At 44.3% G+C, this 24,851-nt stretch overlaps 1 protein-coding gene across 1 annotated transcript; it reads right to left on the minus strand.

The window, feature by feature from the left end:
• Positions 1 to 4,462: 4,462 nt before the first annotated feature.
• Positions 4,463 to 24,297, minus strand: pxylp1 (2-phosphoxylose phosphatase 1). The gene is made up of 6 exons (XM_070829464.1): positions 24,218 to 24,297; positions 22,106 to 22,252; positions 14,176 to 14,364; positions 12,346 to 12,472; positions 6,459 to 6,598; positions 4,463 to 6,189 (listed from the first exon to the last, which is right to left on the minus strand). The coding sequence occupies exons 2-6, from the start codon at positions 22,185 to 22,187 to the stop codon at positions 5,162 to 5,164; spliced, it is 1,566 nt and encodes a 521-aa protein (XP_070685565.1). The 5' UTR covers positions 22,188 to 22,252; positions 24,218 to 24,297; the 3' UTR covers positions 4,463 to 5,161.
• Positions 24,298 to 24,851: the final 554 nt, after the last annotated feature.

Raw genomic sequence — 24,851 nt, forward strand, 5'->3', positions numbered from 1 at the left:
CATTTCCAAAAATTTGCTCTGGTTCTTGAATTTGTCTCATTCTGGATTCTTGGTACCTTGCTGCTATCCAGCAGACCCGCTCACGTTTCCACCAGTTTTAAGTGTAACCATTGTAATCAAGGATGTGTCGTCAACGGAGGGCGGTGCACAATGTGAAACACATGTAAATGGTAATGGCAAGATGGCAGATCTCAGTGATTACCTAAAGGGTTTTGTTCTGTTATTACAGATTTATTTTATCCAAAAAAAAACCACACACGGACGTATGATGATAAGAAGACAAAGACGAGAATTACGTTTCTGTCTCCATCTTATCTTTCCAACCGATGGAGCAGGACATGTCAACTGATGTTATCACGGTTCGCATCTCAGATCAAGGACAGCCTGCTAATTTGTGGTTCTAGTCCTATCCCGACGTTTTGGGTTTCAAAGCTATTTATTTTTGGTCAAGATGCTCCGAGCGGTTCAAAATTAGGTGGGCAAACTGGAAAGGAACCCATTTCATATTTGTGGAGAAGGTGGCTCTGTGGTCTACTGGAGCAAAAGCTGCTGGGTCTGAATCGTGTGTGTTACTCTGTTCAGAGCAGGGTGTGCTCTGACCACAGTTGGGTTTCCTTCAGGCTAAAGTGTATTGCCGGCCTGATGATGGCTCAGACAGGACTGCCATCAAGTGATGTTTAAAGTTGTTGATGGACTGCGAGGAAGCAAACAGCCTGCGGCACAGCAGACCTTTGGCCTGGAACCGTTCTTCCCGTCCTCCACTGCAAAGTACCGCAGTGGGTGTGTTACAACTGGAGTCTGATTTGTGCACCAAATGCATTGTGTTTGGTAGACAGATGTTCTGAGGATAACTGTACACTGCGTTGCTCTCCAAATCAGGGCAGATGAACCCAGAACTATCAGCGTGGCCACGTACCACTGCAGGAGAGCTACAGCATGTGTCTGTGTGATCTGAATGAACTGCACAGGTGCACCCTCTTGCTCTCCATCCCCTTTCTCCTGCGATCCATCTGCAACCCTCTACTTCATCACATTTGTCGTCTCGCCTCCTGTCGTCTTTCCTTTCAGCAACGTGTTGTAAAGTCTGGATCCCTCTTGGAGGGAGGGGGGGGGGGTTGCACTGTGTGTGCATGCGCCTAGGATGGCAGACAGGCCTGACCCATTTACCAAGCCCCCCTCCCCTCCCCTCCCCTCCCCTCGCTCTGTCTCTCACTACCCGTCGTTGACTCGCTGTATATTTGTATGCATCTCTGCCCCTCTGCTGTCTTTGGTATGTATGTCTGTTCCATTCGTCTGTCCATCTCATTCCAAACCTCCCTCTGTTTTTCCCCCTAGAAATAGAGAGAGGGGGTCCTTATCCATTTGCATTCGAGAGGGTGTTTTTCAGAGTGCCATACACACACACACACACACACTCAGACATTTGGTGAGTGCAACAACCAAAGAAAGAAGACAGGCGAGTGTCGGTAATAAAGACACAGATATCACAGAAGACAGGCAAGAGACGTCAGCATGGACACAAGAGTGTGTGCGCTGGTACGTAACAACCAGACTGACACAGACACATTAAAAAAAACAGATCCTTCAGAAAAAGTCTTCAAAGTCTGCAGAAAGAAAAGTAAATGCACGAACTGTTCTTTATTGAGTGTGCGTGTGTGTTGTGATGGATGACCGACTGAACGGGCCCTTGATAGAGGAACGAGACAGTAATGACCAAACTCAATTAGCCCGGCTGTGTGCGTCTGTGTGGGACGAAGCCTCTGGCCTGCCACTTACAGCACGGAGAGACTCATAAATCCTGATTATTTTAGCTAACGAGAATTCTCTCCCATCTCAATAAATCACAAACAGGTAGAAGCGCACGATGCGAGGAGCATCAAACACGAGCCACAGCTGCACACGCAAGGAGACAGCGACGTGTGCAGTGGTCGGGCTGTGAGAGAACCACCTGTAGCAGTCTAGACCCTGACGGACAGAACACACACACACCCTGCAGACCCCAATTAGCTGACCCTAAACTTAACACACTCTCGTTCTCAGACACAAACACCTCTTCTGTCAGCTCCCGAAAAGGGCTCATGTCCAAAGAATATCCCCTTTCACTTTTGTGCAAAGGTTTTGACTAGCTTCCTAACGCGGGAAAATACAGTTCATCTATTTTCTTATTGGAGTTTATGAAAAGCTTTGGAGGAATTGATTGACATTTGAGGAAATTGCTTAATCAATTTCAATTTCTTAAGGGGTATGTGCTAGACTATTCCTTAGCTAACAGGTTAGCAGTGCAGTGCCCGATAACGTGTTAACTAAGTTTTATGGTGCTGGTGGGTGGATTGGTTTCCTCTGGACAGAACTAGCATAGTTGTTTCCACTCTTTGACCTACGTTAAGCTAACCAGCTTCAGATTTATTCAAATCAATTTTCTTGTTTTAATGTCAGCAACAAAATCCGCTTTAAACAGCGTTCATGCAGGTGGAGTCCAGGTTCTATAGACCGTCTGAATCTGAAAGATCCTTCATTAGATTTATCCAAGGGATCCCGTCCAGTCGTCTGCACTGTGTGTGGAAAGATAACGTGGTGACGGTGAAGTTTAGAAAGTCATTCTCACACACACTCGAACTGGCTGGTTCCTTTGAACTGTGGCAGAGTGGAGCTAAGAGAATCCAGCGTGGGAATCTGGAGTCCTTTCAGCGGTGGCGTTAGCCTGAACCCGAGCTGCTCCCTCTGGTCAACACTTGGCTTCTTTCACCGCGGATCTGGTAGCTGTTGTCCCTCCTCTGAAACCTCTTCACAACAGGAAATCTAATCCCTCTCTTTAATTCCTCCGACCTGTGGCTGTAACTGTGGTTTATGAGGGAGGAGAGTCCGGGGCCGACTCCATGGGCTTAATGTTTTAATGTTGAACCATAACCACAGACTCTCTCTCTCTCTCTTCCATCTTTGCTTCTTCTCAGCGTTGACCACAATGCTTCTCTCCTGCTGTCTGAGCTGTCAGTCATCTGTCTTCCCATCATCTCTCCAGACAACACACACACACACACACACACACACACACACAGTTGCTATTGTTGCTGGACAGCCAGGGTGTGTTTGGAAATCTATATGCAGGACTTTGTTGCCAGACCGGGTCAAGTGGACAATGTTCTGGGGCCAGACGTACACACTGAGCCGAGCCAAAGCACACACACCCATTCACCTTGATCCGTCTTCACCCTTCTCCTCGCACACACACACACACACACACGCATAGAGTGTGTGAGCCAAAGCCAGAGGCAGCGTGCCGACATCAAAGATTGAGCGAGTTGCAGCAGGAGAAAATTGCTACTCCACCTCGGTGTGGCCGGATGACATCAGAGGCGTAGGAGGCACAGGGGTGTCAGGGCCTGGAGGAAAAAGGCGTTGGTGGGAGAGGGCAGGACAAGAGGGGGGGAGGAATCGGCTCAGCCATGGAAGGTAAGCTCCTATCATTAACAAGCCTGACGTCATGGCATAACATGGGAAATGGCCCGGGAGACGGTTTGGATGTGACCGGGGAAAGTTTGGGAATAAATTTGCATCAACTTAAGCCTTTCGCCTGAACTTTGGGACTGAGATGCGAGTCAGTGTTGACGATGTGACTCAGCAACAGAAGGGAACGTGATTTTTGATCCACGGGTGTCCAAACGTTTTTATACTTGACACAATTTTAACGTCATTGTAAACTGTAAAACTAAATGAATCTATGAAACGTACATAGAGCTAAGAAAACCTTCATTTTAAGCTCCTTAAATCTCAGTTTTCTAAAAGCACGGCGCACCTGCCCTCACAGAGCAACAAAATTAAATTTGTAACCTGTCTACAGCATCGATAGCGGACCCATGTATTCACTAGCAAATAGGCCTCTTCTGCCAGGACAAATATACATACACTGCAGACATAATTTAACCGACTCACTTGTTATTGCATTTTTCCAGTCAATACTCTCCTGATTCTGAGGATTCTGAGAAGAAAAAAGCAGTGAGAGCACGCTGAGGCACTTTTGAAAATGAGCTGCACAATTGATATCTTGTCAGCATTGTATTATGTCCCTAATGATGATGACACATGACTTGTCTGGTAGTGGGGGAACAGGCACTCAGGGTTTTACATTTATATAAATGTATTGACTATGTGCTGTGCCCTGCAGCACTGCTGACAAAGTGGATAACTGATGGTGGCAGATGGGTGAGACTGAGTGTGAGTGATGTCAGTGGAGCTACTCTGCCATCTAGTGGTGGATCAGTACTAAATGCTTTTTTCCCCCACGTAGCTGCTCAGTCATTTCTGCACAAACAAACACTCATAGAGAGCCTTTTACCAAAATGCCACCAAGACACCATTTCTCAGCTGATGTAAAAACGTCTGCTCAGAATGAACCTTTATTACAATCAGTTTCCTGCAAGCAAAAAGAATAAGTGGAATGTGATCCATTATATCACCAGTTAATAGAAATACAGATGTACTGTAATTGTAGATTAATGCAAAGAAAGAAAAGCTGTAATTTGTTATTTTCAAAGTACCACAATCAATTTTAAAAAAGAAAAAAAGTACTAGTGTCAAAGTAGAAAGAATCTCTAGCATTTAACAGCCTACTGCAGTGAGTAAACTTGAAAACCTAAAGAAATGCCAAGTGACACATGAGTCATATCAAGTAATGCGGGCCAAACTAGCCCAAAGTGTCATTTTCACTGAAAAGATTTATTACACACAAAATATTTTTCAGGAATGATTAATCCAGCATAGTAATTCCAGCTTCAATATTCCCTTTTCTTGCAAGCATTTGGGAATACTGGAATTTTACAATTCCATGATACCGTATGGAATGTAGGAATAAAGTGGCTAAGTGCCATACAGCTTCCCTTGAATTACTCATCTTGAGAAAAAACAAACAAGACTTTTTGTTTGAGGTTTGTAGAAAGGTTAGAAACTGAAGACCAAGATGTCGTGTACAGTGCTCTGTGTGCGTGTGCCACTCACTTTGTGCTCCGGTATGTCATGAGTTACATTTAAAAACGTGGAATTTTAAGACACTATGAGCAGCTTAAAAGTGCACCATCTTCAAAAGTGGAAAACAACTAAAAAACATGGAAAGTAACGACCATCTGCCGACGCTGCACCCTTCCTCAGTCACCCTCCTCTCCATCTGTCAACCCGGACGCTTGTAGCAGGCCTCCTGGTAGGAAGTAGCGTTGACAACACTGAACATGTCCCTCCTGACATAAGACAGGAAGTTCTTCAGAGGGCAGAGGGGTTTGCCGGTGTGGCGGTCGTGTGAGCGACAGAAGGTGGTGTGAAATGTCACATCCTCTCCGTTGTACAGCACCCTGATGAACATTTCCTTTCCTCTCGCCTTTGCCTTCTCACCTTTGCCGGCTCTTTTCTTCTGTAGTTCTTGCATCGCTGGGGGACTCTTCCACAGTTCAAAGACTACTCTTGCTGCAAAACGTGGAAAGCGGGCTTCCTCCAGCCCCAGGGCGCTCAGCAGTGGGGCCAGAGTGACGTCGTGGGCTGAGGAGAGTGTAAAGACCTCCTCGCCTCCGGCACGAGGCTGTCGGCTGGCCTCGCTGTCCCTGGCGACGCGCTCCATCTTGGTAGCGGTTCGGTTGAGGTAGGGGTACATGGCCAGGATGGCGTATTTACGGTATAGCCCCACTCTTCTCCGATCCACCTCATCATCCAGCTGCTGTCTGCGAATCACGGCGAACTGTGCCATTGTCAGGCATCCACTGGTACCACCTTCCCCCGTATGAGCGCATGGGAAAGGAAGGCTGTGGCACACGTGGCACAGCAGGGAGTCTATGGGGTTCGCTGCCCGGAGCTGGCGGGTGGGCAGACCCAAAGTACGTGCCATATCGGCATAAGTCCTTTCGAGTTCGGTGTCGCTCACTCTGAGCCGATACTGCCTCCTCTGCTCGTCCTCCAGGTATCTGTTCCTGGCGGGGCAGTCACAGGCCGAGCCACAGAACAGCGTGCTCCACTGGTACCGCACTGTCAGTTTGGTCCAATCAAAGTCCGGGAGGAAGCCGTAGAGGAAGCCCAGTCCGCTCTGGAGAGTGCGGCTCTTACCTGTGGTCTCCACCCACACCTGGCGTGGCGACCAATCGGAGGGGAGGAGATTGTGATGCTTGTAGGCGTGGTGGAGGAGCTGCCCGTTGCGCAGGTGCTGTACCACCCCTGGAGAAGAACGGAAAACAGCATGAAGGTTTGTTCATTACAGCCTGATAATACAAAGTGTGAGGGGGCACAAAATGGTTCCCCTGTATGAAATAAGACAGATCCCACAGAAAGATTCATCTGTAGAGGTGACCGTAAATCAGCTATTGAAGCTTACTGTTTACAGGTGTACAGGAACATGAACTATTGGTGTACGAAAGGTGAGCTTTGGTTGGGATGAGCAGAGAACTGTCTGCTCCCTGGGGGGGGGGGGGGTCTTCCTCGCCTACCTGTCTGTGTGAGTTCTCCCATCTCACAGGCACTGTGGTTGGGCAGACGAGGAACAGAGCTCAGGGAAGACTCCCAATGGCCACGCCCTCCCAGGCCCATGTGACTGATGAAGGAGTTCAGCAGGGGGTGGGAAGGCTTCCTGAGTGCAGAACAAGAAGGTTAAGTATTTTCAGATAACTGTGCAGCCTCGTCAGCATTCTCCACTTCCAGTTGTTACAGAGTGGAGGGAGGTTCATTTTAGCTAAATCATATCTGTTCTTTACTGAGCTCATTTTAATTACCTAACATGTAAAAATACATAGCAAATATGGAAAAAAAAACACAGTTAAGCAAATATAAGCTGTGTATTTCACTCACAATCATCTTCTCATGCCAAGAAATCACAGAGGACATTTTGACATGTCATAGAAAAAAAAGCACAGCTATGAATAAAAAGAAGAACGACGGATGAATTCTATTTATCTGCTTCAGGGTCCTGATATTTTGCGTGCTGGCTCACTGCCACACTGTCAATGATCACTGGGACACTTGCCGATCTATTAGTCGATGGAAAATTGACACAAATTTCAAAAGATTCAGTTTGTTAAGCAAAAATGCCAAACTTGTAGCGGCTCCAGTTTGCTTGAGTCTCTTTGAAACCACTGGAAACGGAACAACTTTAAGTTATGAACCATTGGTGGAACAAAGCAAACATTTTGAAGACGTCGCCTTGGAAAAGAGCCAACAAGCATATCAATAATCATTTGAAGCATACTGAAAACATTCTGTGGCTCCAGCTTCTCAAATAGAAGGATCCCCGTTTTCCTGTTGCTAATATGACCGTAAACCTAATCTGTATGTTTTGGACCTCATTGCTTGCTGTGGTAGGACAATACAGTGTCAGCTTGGGTTGTGGAAAACTGTGACCGTCACTTGTCACTGCTCAATTTATTCATTATGCGTTTGATGAAAAGAAATAAAATAAACAGGGGGACGGACAAAGACATGATCTTATCGTCAGTGTACAGATAACCTGCCTCCTTCCACTTCCTGCACCTGCCACCAGGTGTCTCTCTAACACAACTCTGCATTACTCCAGTGGCGTTCGATATGTGTGGGAGGGAATATGGGTGATGGAAATATAAAACGATGAAAGAATTTGTGCCTTGGGACACACACTTGGATATATGCACACGTGCAAGCACAAGCACGCACACATGCACGCATATACAAGGGTGAGGACAGCAAGAGGAGCAGTCACTGATTTGATAGATTAGAGATGATTGAAGATTACAGTTTAATATACCAAATCTGTGGGAGCTGCAGCTCAGCTTGCTTAGATTAAAGGCAGCGCACACACACACACACACACACACACACACACACGCACACACACACACACAGTTTCCATAGTGATCATGGACTGGTTCAGGAACACACCATTTAAAAAGAAAAAAAACGACCTTCTGTCATTGCTCTTAAATCAGGCTCTTGTTTGTCATGATTGACCGAGAGCAGTAAACTTAATCTGGGATCTACAGCCACCAGCTACATAAAGGACAGAGCTGCAAAGGACAGTTTCCCATTTTAGTGAAAATAAGAGCTTCAAAGCTACACGCCGAGTTCAGATGAAAGCACTAACCTACTTTTTTTGTCTTTATGGGAATTGTTTCCTTTTGTTGTCACGTGGCATCAGCAGTTGTCGTCCCCATTTATCCGCTCGACTCTCTGCATTCTCCCACTTTAATATTCACTTACGCAGTAATACATATGCACCACAAGGCACATGAACACATGGGAGTGGTGAAACGAGTGAGATACTGTGCCCTCCATTCTGCTCTGTCATCAGCAGATCAGTTTGCTGAGGGGACTTTGGGACAATCTAGATTTAATTGGCTGCACTGAGACTGGATGTCAGCAGATGGGGACACTAGTGTGGACAAAGAGACGGCCAGGCGGTCTATTAGACTGATTGTCGCTAACCAAAGATTACACAGCCCAATTACATTAAGCAGGGATTATTATCGGTGTTATTATCAGTGGATAGGACAGGGAAAGAGATTAGTGAGGAGGGAGGAAGGGATGGAGAGGCAGGATAAATGAGGGGGAGGAATAAACAGAAGAGGAAATGAGATGGTGGCGTGGTCTAAAGTAGAGGAGAGTGTTGGACAGAAATGAGAGTAAATGGAATAAAATGTGCAGAAAGGCAAAAATCCTGACAAAGGCTGTATTGGTGAAAGAGAAAGAGGACGGAGAGAGATGTTCCCTGATGAAGAGAGCTCAGCTAACCGCAGACGGAGACAGCGGGTCGGCAAGCTGGTGCCAGCACACGCATACACACACACACACACACAGGCAGGCAGGCAGGCACACACACACACACACACACACACACACACACACACGCACACACAGGCAGGCACACACACACACACACACACACACACACACAGGCAGGCAGGCACACACACACACACACACACACACACAGGCAGGCAGGCACACACACATACAGGCATGCAGGCACACAGGACTGAGCTCTCTCCAGCCTGAGGCATATGCTAGTTCAGATCCCTGTAATTACATCCTGGTGTAAATACAAACAGAACAACCTACATTATTACAAGGGCACAGAACTATGAAATGGACTTTTAATATTCAATCTCCAAAACAAGCACCTTCAAACAACAGCCCAACCACACTTTGCAGATGAACTATTCAGCATCAGGATGGCAGCTAAGTAATGTAGACGTTTCTTTCACTGTCATACATCTGTAGACTGCTCTGCTTGTTAAGAATGTCTCAAAGAGAAGTGCAGCCATGTCTGCAGTACTGCAGCCATGCTAGCACCTGTGTAAGGACAGAGGTGCTTCGAGCTAAATGCTAACATCAGCATGCTAACATACTCACAGTAAGTGCATTTCCATCCACCCGTTTTAATGTGCGTTTGTGTGTGCAATTGAAACAGACCTAGCATTTAGGTGAAGGATGAGATGCATTCCAGAGCCCCTTACCCTAACCATCACAACTAACTGCCTAACCCCAACCCAGTTCTATCCTCAACCTTAAAACCAAGTCTGAACCCTCAAATGGCCCTTTGAAGTTATGAGGACCCGGCAAAATGTCCTCACAACGAAGAAATGTCCTCACAATGATGTCACAATGTGTTGTCATAACTATACAAAGACGCACACACATATTTACATCTGGGATCTGAGAACCAAAGCCAGAGGATACAACTGTTGGCCACAGAGCAGCTCTCTCTCTTTTTTAGTAGATGGAGGCAAGAGTCAGTTCATTTTCTGTCAATTTCTAAATGGAGCCCAACCTCCATCATAAGAGGCTTGTTTGCTGGATGCCCTACGTGCAGCTTGAGTTCAGAGATCAAGGGTATTGAAAATATCTAATCATTAAATGTACATGGCAGCTGAACTGCATCCTTCCAATCTGAAATGCAACAGTGTTTGCACTGGAACAGCTCTAAAGATTACAGCATGCCTGTGCCGTCCAGATGTGCAAAGCTGATGTGGCTGCAGGGAAAACTTTGCGCAAAATGAAATCATTAGCTAAATCCACACTCAGGTACAAACAGAGCCCAAAAGGGAGGATTGGTCACAGTGAATTTATTGACCAGATGGTCTAAATAAATCACCCAGGAGGATGTGTGTGCACACATGAAAACCACCGGACCAAAGTCAGATTTCTGGATTGAAAAATAGCACGGTTTGTTATCACAGCACGTGTGCATCCACATGAAGTTTTGCATTAATTTAAGTTGATATACCCACATCAACACTGAGTGTGAATGTGCTGATTTCAGACCTCCTCTGAAGCTGAAGTACAGAGGCATGCTGGCTTTTAATAACTCCCTATCAGAAACTCTCATCTAGCCCTCTTGGACGAGCAGCAGAGCCAATGTGAGCTGAGCCAGAGTGCCAACAGTAAAGGAAAGACAGAGAGAAAAAGATACATGCATAATGAATTAAAGAAGATAACAGTATTAATTCCAGAGTGTGTGTGTGTGTGTGTGTGTGTGTGTGTGTGTGTGTGTGTGTGTGTGTGTTCGACCCACATTTCTCTAGGGAATGTCTGCAGCAGTAACTGCTCAGTGAGCATGTTGGTCAAATCAAGCAGGATGAGACTGACAACAAGTCGGCCTAACCAGACCACAGACATGTAAACGTGTTTGTGTTTATATGGGTGAATCCATTTGCATCAAAGCACAGCAGACAGATGCAGCAAACCAAACCCACTTGCTATAGCTGACACTAGCACTAACACAGGGAACCCACAGGAACGTGTATGGTATTCCTGAGTTTAATGCATATACAGATCTGGATATTTAAAATGTACGACAAATTAGTTTTACTTACTGTTCCTCATAATTCTAACAAATACAGAAAAAGGAATCCAGAACTGCTCTCTATCATATTTTGGTGTGTAAGTGACTAGTAGGTACAAAAAGCCACAAAACGGTACTCCAACCTTCAAAGCATGTCCACTAAAAGTGCTCATTTTTGCCACTAACAGGATGTCCACATTGCCCTACAGAGACAGAGCTGGAAGATCTGTTTTGTTTAAACAAAAAAAAAGCTATCACAACCCTCTCTTCAAAGCCACCAAACTTCACTGACAAATACGGTCATTTTTTTTAAAAGTTGCTGGTTTACTGCTCCCTCAATCAGTTAGTTTGTTTGAGCTATTGAGTGACTTTGTTACTTTGAATGGTTATTATTCAAACTGGACCAATTCCAAAACTTTTTGTACCTTCCTGTCAATCTGAACATCTGACATTAGAAAATGAGCTCAGTGTTAAAGGATAACTTGAGCACTTTTAGACAGCTGCTATCAGGCCAGCAGTTTTTGTAGGAGCTGCATAAAGAGCTGTTGCAGTAATTGGTCTCTCTTGTTTTCATGCAGGTCCTCTTGTTAGGCATTAGACATTAGAGGTGGCTGGGGCTGTGGTTTGGAAGCCAGCTTAAATCCCAGTGGCATTTTGTTTGTGTTCTTTACTCTGACCTGGATTAATTGAGACTGTGGGAATAAAACCTTTAGACTCTAGAAACCAATTAAAAGTGCAAGGATGCTCTTTATCAAGCTTTGGTGTCTTTGTTTGTTGTCTTTATACTTTTACTCAACTTAAGCATAATGTACCTTGCAATGTAATGCAATTAAATGTAACAACCAGTTTGTATAACTCCCTCACTTCCGTGGCTTATCGGACTCACTGTTAGAATTTGCTTGTTTGTCTGTAGTTGTTTGTGCATTTCTTGTCATTTATACAGTCTGTTGTTTTAATGTCTTGCTTATTTTTTTTTGCCAGTGCCCTGCTTTTGTAACTAATATTGGCTACAAGGCTAACTTTGGCTCATTTGCCTTAGCTAGTTTTTCGGACAAAAATTGAACACCGTGAGCTTCACAGTAGTAGTTTTTATTGCCACAGGGTTGTATTGGATCACATTTACATAAAGGTCTTAATGATGCATTTATGAACTTGCAGTGTTGCGTGGCATTTCCTTGTCTTTCTGTATTTTTTGTGAGTCTCTTTATGCTACATAGGTGTTTGGTGAATGTTAATTAATTTCCCTGTTGCACTTATTTGCAGTGGTTCTCTTTGTTGTTGTGGGGTTTTTTTCCAAAAAGAAGTTTGCGTCATAGCTTGAGTAAGCTATTGTACGAATTTCTTTTGATGAGGCTTTCCACTTGACTCAACAAACAACCCAGTTCAAAGCTGAACAGCCCTGAACAGACAAAAGTTTGCTTTCAACATCCTCACACTCTTCTGAAAAGTTGGAAGAAACAGCATGAATGGAGGGATGAACAGAACCTGCACACAATGAATTGGACGACGATTTCATTGCTTTACTTCCATCACCTACTTTGAAGGTGGTGTGTGTGTTCGTGTACCTGCTGGCGGACAAGGTGCAGTCGATGGTGGGACGTTTGGTCTTAGGGATGGAGTAGAGTGGGTAGCGGTCACCATGGCGAATCATCACCTGGACAGACAGCAGCTTGTAGTCGGCAGGACTGTGACCTGCCAGAGGAGACTGTCATCAGCATACACACCTTTCCAGGGTAACAAGTAGTGTAAAGTACTGCTGTGTAAACATCAGTAGTTGTTTTCACCATCACTTCACTTTCGTTCAATGATCTAAGTGTTAAAAATGAAGTGAATGAACTTCTGGCAAAGAAAGCTAAAAATCACTGTTGATGGAAGCTGCGATCACTATTTCTGCAACGTGTTAAAGTAAACGATCTTTAGGATGCAGAGATCCTTGCAGATGCTTATGGCTGGTTTTCATCTGAAGGTCAAAGTCGTTCCTTTTCCTTTGGATTTACATTTTTTTGTGACGTTTCATTATCTGTGGTCATCCATCTTTTTATGATTTGTTCAGCTGTAGGAGCCGTTTACTTGTAATGTAAGCAGACACCAGAGAGAACATTACACCTCTGCATTACACCACCACCTGTCTGGCAGACCAACCACTGCTGGGTGATGGACTTCGCTTGTAATTTCGCTCATAGTGATGAATCACTCGACTCTGCAGCCTTCCTCACCTCAATGTCATTTATAGACACGGCCAGCAGATATTTTCAGCGCTAAAGCTCTGATGAGCCCACTGAACACACAGATACAGTTAACAACTAACTGGTGAGCATAATGGAGCATTCAGCAACTAAAGAGCCAGATATTTATCTCAAATGAAAGAAAGAAAGAGACTAATTGGACTTGGTTTCATCAGGATAACAGGAATACGAATCAAATGAACAATATTGTTTCTCATCAACTGTTGCAAAAGTTTGCTTAACTATAAAAATGTGAAAGGTAGGTTATTGTTGTGTCTACAGCTTGTTCACACTGTCCCCAAGCAGCCTATCTGAAATATACCAAAGGCCTAATTTTACTCGTACCTTTAAAAACGTAACGATTAAAACTCATGGAAAAGTGCTAAACTACGGAGATCAACGAGGGGTGGCAGAGTTAATGCACATCATGTTATAAAAGCAAATGTTAATTCATCAAATCTTGCAGCCATGAGACTTAAACAACAGCAAGAGAAGCATCAGACACATCTTGAGTGGATGTGTGTAAATCAAGGACACAGGAGACACCAGGACACTTAGAAGACGCTCGTGTCACTGGAAGAACAACACCACCTGAAGAGAATTACTTGTTCGTGATTGATTTTCAATAACTTCCAATCTAAATCTATAAGACGTAATGGATGGAGTAAAATTCATTAAGCTGTGCCATTTGCTGGCGTAACTTGTCTTAGGCGGCGAAGGATATTTGTATCATCGCCTCAGGCAGTGCTGAATTTTCAATGGAGGAGGAAAAAAAGATCATCTCCATGCTGCTGTGCCGCAGAGAAAGACAGCACAGCAGCATTATGGATGATGCAATCTAGTGGAAATTACTTTCGCACTATTAAACACATCCCCCGAGTCCTGACTCACTAAATCTGACATTATTACTATATTAAGTATTTATACGCTGTCCATCAAGCTGGGTGATTCTAGCAGCTGATCTACAGTTGTTGTGATGCTGTGACACTTGCTACTGCTTAATTGGAAAAAAATTACTTCACTTTATCAACTATCTTTGGTCTCAGATGAGTTCACATCTTCAAAACAAATCCCACATGTAAATCAAGCTCAAAACCACATTTTACATCGAGCAGCTTGCACTCTTCATTCAGTTCATGTAGATTGCATGTGTCAGCATGCAGGGCTCACCCTCCCAGGCCTGCTCGGTGCGGTTAGGAGTGTTGCAGTAAGCGTAGGCCTCAGATATGGGGTTGGGCTCCTGGGTGTGAAGCACTGGGAACACCCTCTTTCTGCTCTTCCCCAGAGCCACCCCAACACCTCCATCTGCAGCCTGCAAGGTTTGCTCTTCCACTATGGGGGTGGTGGGGATGAGGTTCACTGTAGAAACATATAACGTACAAAAAGTGAAAAAGGAGTGAAAAAATAAAGAGAATGCTTAGACATAGTGACGCTTTGAGCTAAGTGGTAATGTCAGCAAGCTAACATGCTCAAAATGACAATGCTACCTTAGGAAGGTACTAAGTTCACAATTTTATTTTAGCGTATTTACATAACAACATCATCCAATTAGCCCTAAATGAAAGTATTGGACAAGTTACATTTGACCTGATGATGGTGGTAAATATTTCATATATATTTTCAGTCTGGACAGAAGTGATGAGCTCATTGACAGACTAACACTGCAATCCCTGGAGCCGTACAACAGCATGTCTAAGTGTTGATGTAAAGGATCAAACACCTGTTACATGTACACATTTAAGAAACAAGTACTGGCAAAAATTCATACATGGGAACAAAAAAGTAGAAGAAGCGATGGAGCAGTGACCGAGTGCCGAAAATGAAGAAAACCGGTTCAAAGTGTTGTTTATCTCCATGTCAACAGCTCTGTAGGCCAAAACCTCTCTTTGCTACCCATGTGTTGCCCGGACACTGGAGACCTGTGATCCCTGGGAGAAACGGTCCAATCAGAGCAGAGATGTTGTGGGAACTGGAAGGCCCATTCACAAAGATCCAACTCTGAAGAAAAAGAAGTTCAACCCATATGGCCCTTTGGCAAGACGGACATCCAAATCCTGCTTATGTCTCTCTCTCTCTCTCACCCTCTCTCTCTCTCTCACACACACCAGAAATCCAAGCTGGTGAGTCAACTGTGCAAACATTACGTTCTGCTGTAGAGAAAGAAGAGAGGCTCTGAATGCCCAATTATAGAGCACAGAGGGCTCCTCATTGCTACAACAACCTTTAGACGTCAGTCATCAACACCACTAAAGGTGTAGACATGGTGCTCATCTTGTGCTACAGCCCATCTTCAGCACTTCCTCTTCTCTCCAGCGGAGCTTGTAAAGATCACAGAGTTGCAGACAAGACATTTTGTGCAAGTATTCAGAGATATTTGCTCTAGAAATGTACTCCTTGGATCATGTTTTTGTGGGAATGAGGCCGTCACCAGTGAACTAAATATCAGTCTGGGCCAGCAATGTGAAATTCTATGGTCATTTAGACCATACAGTGTTAAAATAGTGTGGGTCTGGATAAATGTTAAAATAGTGTGGGTCTGGATAAATGTTAAAATAGTGTGGGTCTGGATAAATGGAATAAAATAATTAGCAATTAAAATAATTAGCAATTATTTTATTCATAATAAAAAATGTAAATAATGGTATGAGCCATGTATCAGGTCAACATGACAAACCTTTACTGGCTCTGGCTTTTCTCTGTTTTACATTGCTAGAAATGTACCACAGCAGGGCTCTGGACCTTTGGTCTGACATAACAAGTAACTGAAGACATCACTCTCCATCTCTGGGAAACTATGATAGATGCATTTGTATACATTTTATAGTCTAGACTATTACTTGTGAAAATAATCAACACAATCTAGAGCTGAAATTGATTGATGGACTAATCAAGACATTGACCAAACTTGTTTTCAAGCAAAATTGCAAAATGTAAGTTTGACATCAGTAGGGTTTGGGCCACTGGCTGCACAACACAAGTAAATTGAGTTTTTATACTATTTTCTGAACTTATAAACACAAAGCCACCAATTATCAATAAAATAATCAACAGATTAACTGATGCAGAAAATCACTGTTGCAGCCCTACACCCCTGACTGCATCACTTTACAGTTAACCAACACGGATCCCCAAACTTCAACATAATGCAAACTGATCCACAAAATATACTGTATTGCTACATGACACATTTTTGGGTGAAAAAACCTATGTAAGACAAAAAGCTCAGTGTTGAGTTTAAAGCGGCTGTCTGACTGAGCCAGGATGCAGACTTATATTTCTACAGCTGTAGAATCATAGAGACATCATACAATCACTTCATGTGAACAGCTGAAAAACTTTAAGCACAAGCTGTCCAAATGGTACTAAACAGGCTTTTTAATGTAATTATCTATTCAATCATTCCATTCTATCATAAAACATCTAAGAATAGCTGAGGTGATTGAGGAGAACCAACTTCATAAATGTAATAATCAACACAAAGCCAAAGTCTAAAAGCCTACATTTTGTTGAGGTTTACAGCAAAGCAAGATATCTTCAAGTGAAATAAGTAGTGAAATCCATTTAGAGATCTCCTACATGGTGAGTAGTGAGGTCTTCATTAAAAGAACTGCGATCTCTGCAGAAACTCACCACTGACGAGGAAGAAGAGAAGGTGTGCAGCTACAGCGGACACCATTTTGACGACTGCTCTGCAGCTTGAGGTCCAGCCACACACACTGGAGCTCATTCATTGCCACAACCTGTCCCCCTCTACGAGCTCTGTGCCCCATACACTGCCACCCCCACCCCCAGCTACCAATCCACACACACACACACACACACACACACACACACACACACGCCTGCCTGAACTAACCAAACTTTTGGAAGCCAGTTCAGTCAGTCACCTACACAATGGAGCTTTTGTAACTTGCTGCCCAACACTACCAAGTGCACACACAGCACTGGCACACAGAGCGCACTGTAGTGCGTGCACACGCACACAGCACAAATTCATGCACCCACACTAAATGTGGCTGGAGTAATACGCATTTAGGACTTGAAATGTCTCTCCAACTTTCCATCAATCTTCATCTGATCTCACCAACTCAAAAGTAACTCAAAAGCTTGCCATCTGTGTTGGACCTGAACAAGCTCCAGGGGTGGAGTAGTCTCTCTTTCTTTCTAATGTATACACTAGCCTACTCTGTCACACAGATGCGCAGACAAGCTGTCTGTAAAGTTTCCAATTTCTCCATCTCCAAAACATTTCCACACTGCCGATTTATTCCCTAAAGGAGAGTTAATGTCCTCAGTGTTTTCCTTGGCTGCTTGCCATCATCAGCCTGGCACTAGCGGTGGCACAGACGTGCCGTGGCAATTTCAAAATAAAGGCATATCCCAAAGATGGCGATACCGATCGATGTTGTCGCTTTGTAGCGATGCTAACGGATTGTTGATCACTGAATAGATCTTTACACCCCTAATTCTCGTTCATACCCAGCCCTACCTCTGGCCACAGATGCAGTTGCTGCCAACATGGCATGTCTTCATTTCGTCAAAGACAAAAACGATCTCCCGTGATCTTAGACTTGCCACATCAACACTTCCTACAGATTCGTCACCACTTCAGATTACTCACAGGCAGGTTTTGTTCTGGAGGACAAAGATCTGATCTCAATGAAGATAACAGGACTTGAAATGTCTCTCCAACTTTCCATCGATCTTCATCTGATCTTAGGAACTCAAAAGTAGGCTGTCTGAGAGAACTGACAACTCAGTTTGTTGTCACACTTCTCTTGAATTTTAATGGTATAAGCCTCACTTATACACTCACACTCACTCCCAAACACAGAGCTAAACATAGTACATCCCGTTAAGTCTTCCACCTCTGTATGTTAAGCCCATCATTATGCAGGCACAGACGCAGCTTGTCTTCTATCTGAAGGCATGAGGAAAGATGGCGTTCTGCCACAAACAAATTTGTGTCAGCTATCACACCGCAGTGATTACGGGGTGAGCAGGTACTCACAGAATGTGGTTTGGCCTCAAATTTAAAACGCGTCCCCACTACCTGACTCTAAAGTGTTCTGAGCTGGAGGAAATAAAAACTGGCGGAAAAGGTGGGGCAAATATTGACATAGCGGTCTGCTGTCGTCCTATCATAACAGACCTTTGAATTCTGAAATGACAGATTTTACACATCACTTTGTCACATCCACACCAACAGAACCTCACTTGGCATCTCTGGCTACCAGGGAACTAATAAAAAGCTGTTTACAAAAGGAGGCAGAACTATTAAGCTTTAGAAACAATCCACAGGGACACAAACAGTATCAGAGCATGGATTAACATCCTCCCCAGGGCATTTAATTAAGCGCTAATGCTTGGCAATCCAGCAAATGATAGGGATGTACAAATAAGACTGCTGATAGCCTCCGGACTGATCCTTTGATATGGAGGTTTTTGTCTTAACAAGTGTGATCTGATATTACATTTGAGTCTTTCTTTAAAGGGGCACAGGTCCTCAGTGGTTAGCACAACACCTCATAGCAAAGCCCCAGCACTGTGTGGATGTTCTTCCTGTGTGTTCTCTCATCAAATTTGGGTGGGTTGCCTTCCTACGTTTCAGTTTTATCAAACAGTGCAAAAACATCTTCTCTAAAATAAGCTTATAAAGTGAACTAGAAACTTTAAATGGTCTATTGATGTATGTAGGTGTAAACACAATCCATACAACGAGCCGTACCAATGTCACCGTTCTGCTCTGACCTCTGACTGGGGTTGGGTACTGATAGCGCTACCTGGAAATGTCATTTCAGTTGTGAAGAAGAAAATGTAATTGTAAAGTCCAAACTTCAAAAATTCAACATTTATTTAGAACATGTTATTACTGATTTACTCTGCAGCAGGTTTTAAAAGGTGTAACCCCAGTCGCTTTGAGCTTGCCATCGCCCTGACTGTGTTGGACTTGAACGAGCTCCAGGGGTGGAGGAGTCTCGTTCCCTCTCTTTCTTTCTAATGAATACACTAGCCTACTCTGTCACATGGATGCACAGATGTAAAGTTTCCAATTTCTCCATCTCCAAAACATTTCCACACTGCCGATTTATTCCTTAAAGGAATAAATTTCCTTGGCTGCTTGCCATCATCAGCCTGGCACTAACGGTGAAACAGATGTGCCGTGGCAATTTCAAAATAAAGGCATATCCCAAAGATGGCGATACTGATCAATGATGTCGCTTTGTATCGATGCTAGCGGTTTGTTGATCACTGAACAGATCTTTACACCCCTAATTCTCGTTCATACCCAGCCCTACCTCTGGCCACAGATGCAGTTGCTGCCAACATGGCAAGTCTTCATTACACCACCTCAAATTACTCACAGGCAGGTTTTGTTCTGGAGGACAAAGATCTGATCTCAATGAAGATAACAAGAACACAATAAAAATGTGTAAAAAACAAAAAGGTGCAAACGCACAGGCAGGTTTGGATCGTTTATTATCTAGATAACGTGTCTGGATATAGGCAGTATGGTAATGCAAAGTGTAAATGGGGTCTAAGAGTCTCCAGCCATGCTAACAGCTGTTCTTGAGCTCAGTTTTGAAGGTCATTTTCCTTGAAAAACACAACAAAGAGTGCAACGAGGAGTAATGCTACTCCTCGTAGCATTAAATCTTAACATGTAGCAGAGCCGAGATGCTGTGGCTTCTTAACATGGCAGGTATCAGTACATCCGCTAATGTGTCAGTCAAACTGGCTCTGTCCTCACTGACACTGATTGTTACCATGGAAACACGGCTCATGGTCCTGAGTTAGCCTGGGGGGGTTGGGTGGCTAACGTTTCAGGCTTAAAATAAGTCTGTCATTCTTTTTGTGAAACTGCCCAGCTAGCATTAGACTAATCTAAGAGCAAATTTAAGAATGGGCTCTTGTTCAGAAGGGTATCCAGATTTCAGTTGCACTCTCATCTCTTCTCTGAAAGAACTGATTCAACGGAGAGTGCAGACCTGTAGAAAGCAGGAATGTGAGGAATGTGGAGAAAACAAAAAAAACAAAAAACAAAAAGCAAGGTGCTTGGAGCTCTGCCCGTTTCACAAATTCTCAGTCATTCACTAGTTGATGAGAAACTTTACCTGCAATCAAACTGTGAACAGCATTTCAGTTAAAGTAAATTTGGAGCCTAAAGTCACCTCATTCATGTCATACCAGCTTTTTTATCATTGTGATTAAACCTCTCTCATTCCTCGCACGCAGCCGACCTTTCTATTTCTCCTTTTATATCCTCCCGTGACTTCCCCCCTCTCACTGTGAATCTACCAGCACTCCTGGAACACCCAACTCCCATCAAGCTCTCGTTCACCTTTCCCATCACTACTGCTAACATCTCAAAATAGTTCCCTTGCTCTGTCCCTTTGATTCCCTCTCCTGGACTTGTTCTGTCTCTGGCAGTCCCCCACGTGTCAATCAGTGTGGGACGTTGCGACCATCCCAGTTTTAATTTGATGATGTTGCCTGGAGTCAAACAGATGCATTTACTCCTCCATCCATCATCATCCGTCACTCAGTCTGTCATGGCAACGGTCATCAGACAGTAATGAATACATGAATGCGCTTTTCCGACAAGCAAAGACAACATATTGAGGACTACAGACTGAAAAGATGATTTTAAAAAAACGAACAGAAGCGCGTAAAAACCGAAGCCGACCATTTATTAAACATGAGCAGAAATGCCAAACGCTTTCATCCCGTGCTTCTGCTGGATAATGGCTCCAGTTCTTCACTACAGTATGTGTGATGAATAAATGATGACAGCAGCTTTTCTCCATCAGTACTACTGATCAAAAAATAAAGTGAGGGCAGTTTTGAAAGAGAAACACAAGAAACAAAATGTCCTTTACAAAAAAAAACATCTCGTCAATGGCATTTCTACTGTGAGGGAGAAAAAGCAGGAGACAGAATCAGCTCTGGACGACAGACATGTATGCAAATACCTGCACACTTCTTAAATTGGAGGGGGCGGTTTCACTCATCGTTGTGTCATTCACCTCCAAGCATTTTACAGAAGTAGAAGATTACAGGGCGGGAGGTGAGAGTGAGTTTGATAGGGAGGCATTAATAATAACTTACACAGCAACCTCCTCTTACACGGTCAAGCACACATTATTATCTAGTGTAGGACGAGGAGGAGGAGGAGGAGGAAGGGGGGAGTGATGGCTGTGGAGGCAAGCGTCTGCTCAGGGGTTGCAAAGTGCAAACACTAGATAAGAGCCTACTTGTTCTTGCTATCTTTTTCACACATCTGATCTTGTGCGGTATTTAAAGCAACAGAAAAAGAGGTGGTGGAAGCTTACACTATCCAAGCTTGCACACTGGAGACTAAATGAGGACACGGTATCTTAAAAAAGCTGATGAAGGACAGCTCATGAAATCCAAAATACCGGCTTTTGTCGCACCAAACTCCACTACCATCCTGTGTGTGTGTGTGTGTGTGTGTGTGTGTGTGTGTGTGCGAGCATGATTTATGTGAGTCTAATCCTACATCCTTGTCCAAGCACAAGCGTACGATAATCAGAAACACTTCCACTGCGTTGGGGTTTTCTGGAATCCTGTGCAAAGTGGCTTAATCTTACTGATTTTACATGCACGCCCCACTTGCTTTATCGCCCACCGGTGTTCCAATCAAGTCTCTGAGGCTCGCAAATCATATGCAATGCAGGAGAGAGCGTCCCCATTAACAGAGTTGCGGTTTCCTTGCATTCACTGTGGCTGAAAGGGATACGCTGTCTAGACAATACCTCCAGGAGATGCTGAACAATGACGTTATGGTGAACAGAAGCGATTGTGTACACCTAGGCATTACACACTCTCAGAGAATTTCTGAGCATCCAGAGGCCCACTGTTGGTGCTGGATATTTATAGGGAGTCTGTAGGGGATTCTGCTTTGTGTTGGTATGAATGGGGTCGCTTGAATGGGGAGGCAGTGAGGGGACATGAATGTATGAACACAAACACATGCAAAAACAAGAACTGAGCTACTTTTTTTTTTTTTCCCACCCACATAAAATTCTGAATACAGTAAAGGAAATGAATATGTAAAGCAGTTGAGTTGAGCACTTACAGAACTGGAGGCTCAGACTGATGATGGCCAGCGCAGCCCCGCCCACCACCACCAGGAGGAGGAACCGGTTACGAGCCAGCATCTTATCACGTGATTCGTCCGTGTCCCTTTCTGTCAGCCATCCAGACCGCGGCCCATCCCTGTAGTCTGGACACAGAGACCGAGTGAGAGGAACACAGAGATCCCACCAGGCGCCTTCCAGCTGCAGTCTGATCGCGCCGAGTCCTCTACGTGGCTTCCTGTCCCACCAGGAGCGTTTAAGAAGCGGACCGTTCTGATTTTGTTGATTTGGTCATTTTGCTGCAAGTCCCATGTTTACAACATGAGCAGAGAGGCATTAATTAGTACACAGAATGTGACAGACGCTCCTTATGGGAGTGTGCACAGTATAGTAACCAGTGTTTTTTCAGTTTCTTCCCATTACCAAGAATAGGGGATAACTATCCGTTATGAAAGCACTCATTAGATGCAGCCTTTGCTCCAACACAAGGGGTTTCAAAGTCTGACACTATGGGCCCCCCTCAGACAGGATTAACAGACAGTTACATTTGCAGTTTGTTAATATTACTAGAAAGGTCCTCCGTACAGTGTTTCTAGCAGACAACAGACATTTTCTACACTTTTCATCAGGACAGTAGATTACATCTTACTCCACGCAAAGTTTTAGCAGCTGGAGGTGAAGACGTTTGGCGAAACGATGCTGAAGCAGAGGGTTAAGGGAAGCTTCAGTGGAGCTTGATAGTAGTGAAAGAGCTACCTCATGTTCAAAGAAGCAGAAAGGACGTGCTTCACATCACAGGGAAGAAAACATAAAAAAAAACAAAAACATAATTTTGGATTCCAGTGTGACATTTTCTCTGGGTTCTAAAAAAAAATCAAAACATGTTTTATACTTGACAAAAACCTCAGTCAGTAATTTCCAAGAACACTGTGGAAGAAGCAGCAACGTGTCATTACTTTTCTGTCTCGATCTTACAGAACAATGTAATGGTTCAGTCTGTTGAAAGTATTGTACGTTTGTCTCTTCAGTGACAGACTCATTGTTGGAGGTTTGTGCAAAGAAGCGAATCTGGCACCCAAAAAAATTGGCATCCTAAGCCACTGCCAAAGTTCACTTGAAAGCCTGACAACTGGACGGCTCACAGGCTCTGTCTTAGTGTCACACACGTGTACAGCTCCATGACAGTCTGGGGCATTTTCCACCATGAACCCAGCAGTTATACATGGCCACGAATAGTCTGTCAAGGGCAGAGGGTTGGAAACCGAGCAGAGACGTGGGGGAGGAACAAACTAAAACTGCAGTAAATGCAGCCCTACACAATAAACCCTACCATTAGGCCCTCTAAAAATACCCTCATGCCCACGTCTGCCCAAGGTACAGTCAGACGATGCTTCAGGCAGAGCGGGACCAGCAGATGTGCCCCTGTTGAACCAGCTCACTAACCTGTAGCGTCAGACCAAACTCCAGTCAAGATGTCGGTGCTTTAATGCTGCCGGTAACAGGTAAAACCCCAGACAAACAACACAGATATCGTTAACGAATAATGGAGCCGCTGGTTGGTTCGGCAAACATTTAACCTGAGAAAAGACACTTTCTGAAATGAAACAATGACTGTCGGGTCCGCTTTGTCCAATGAGACGCTGCTCTCCGTGTCGCTTAAATGTCGAGTTCTGTGAGCGGGTTTTAACAACTCCCACACAGACACCAGTCAGTGACCATAACGGCTAGTTTAAGGTCGGTGGAGGAGAGTGTCCGGTCACGACCCTGCTAGTTAACTAGTTGGCTAACAGTTAGCTAACTAGCCACCCAGGTTTAATCTTGCACGGTAGCTAGTAGCCGGCTCCGGGAGAGCCCCTGACATTGTCCCATCAGTCACTGCGGGCTCCAAACTTTATTTCTCGCTACTTGTTGCTCGGGGCTGGAGACGTGTTGCCGCGCTGATGAGTAGCTTTGTGTGGCTGCTCACCGACACAGAGCCGGTCAACAAATTAAAACGCCAATTCAACAGTCGTAACGTCACTCACGGCAGGAGACGACAAAACACACACCGAGTTCACACTTCCGTCCGAGCAGACGCCGCTCACAGGAGCGGCCGCCACGTCTCCTCTTACCTGCAGGAACTGAGCGCCTCAGAGCCGCAGACGACCGGAGAGACACTTGAATCCAGCGCCTCTGTTTCTCTGATGAGACCGACTGCCGACAGACAGAGGCAGAGACAGAGCGGGGGTCGGAGGGGGGCTCAGCCCGGCGTCAAGCCACACAGAGCAGGCAGCACCACTTCCGGTGTTTACCTTCAAAATAATACAGCTGAACGTGAACGTGCCAGTGATGCGAATTACAAGGGAGGTGGATATTATTATATATTATTATTATTATTTTGGATCATATTCAGACTTAGACATCACACTAGTATAATGTCATTTCAGGAGCACCATATTACATAGATTATTTAGAGCAGGCAGTGAACTTTGGGTAACTTAGACTTTCTTTATTTTATCCCCCATAGGGGGAAATTTATTTTATTTTTTTTAGACTTAGACAGTGACAAAGTGAACGACTTTCACTAACACGACTCGGTCCCCTTCGTACCAAAGAGTCTTTAAAAGAATCACCAACACAGTATTGCTAATATGGTGCAATGTTATGCATCAGTGATGCAGAGAGTATAATAACTGGCCTTTTAAATAGTGAAACTATTATATTATATTATATATGTAAAGCAACTTCTCTGAAAACAAAGCATAA

Source organism: Pempheris klunzingeri, chromosome 4 (assembly GCF_042242105.1).
Source record: "Pempheris klunzingeri isolate RE-2024b chromosome 4, fPemKlu1.hap1, whole genome shotgun sequence".
In the NCBI taxonomy this organism is placed as follows: domain Eukaryota; kingdom Metazoa; phylum Chordata; class Actinopteri; order Acropomatiformes; family Pempheridae; genus Pempheris; species Pempheris klunzingeri.

Coding starts and splice junctions, on each gene's coding strand:
- pxylp1 (XM_070829464.1), bottom strand. CDS start 22,187: ATGCTGGCTCGTAACCGGTTCCTCCTCCTGGTGGTGGTGGGCGGGGCT. Junction 6,599..12,345: donor TGCACCTTGTCCGCCAGCAG/GTACACGAACAC, acceptor TTCTGCACTCAG/GAAGCCTTCCCACCCCCTGC. Junction 6,190..6,458: donor GGGAGAACTCACACAGACAG/GTAGGCGAGGAA, acceptor GTTCTTCTCCAG/GGGTGGTACAGCACCTGCGC.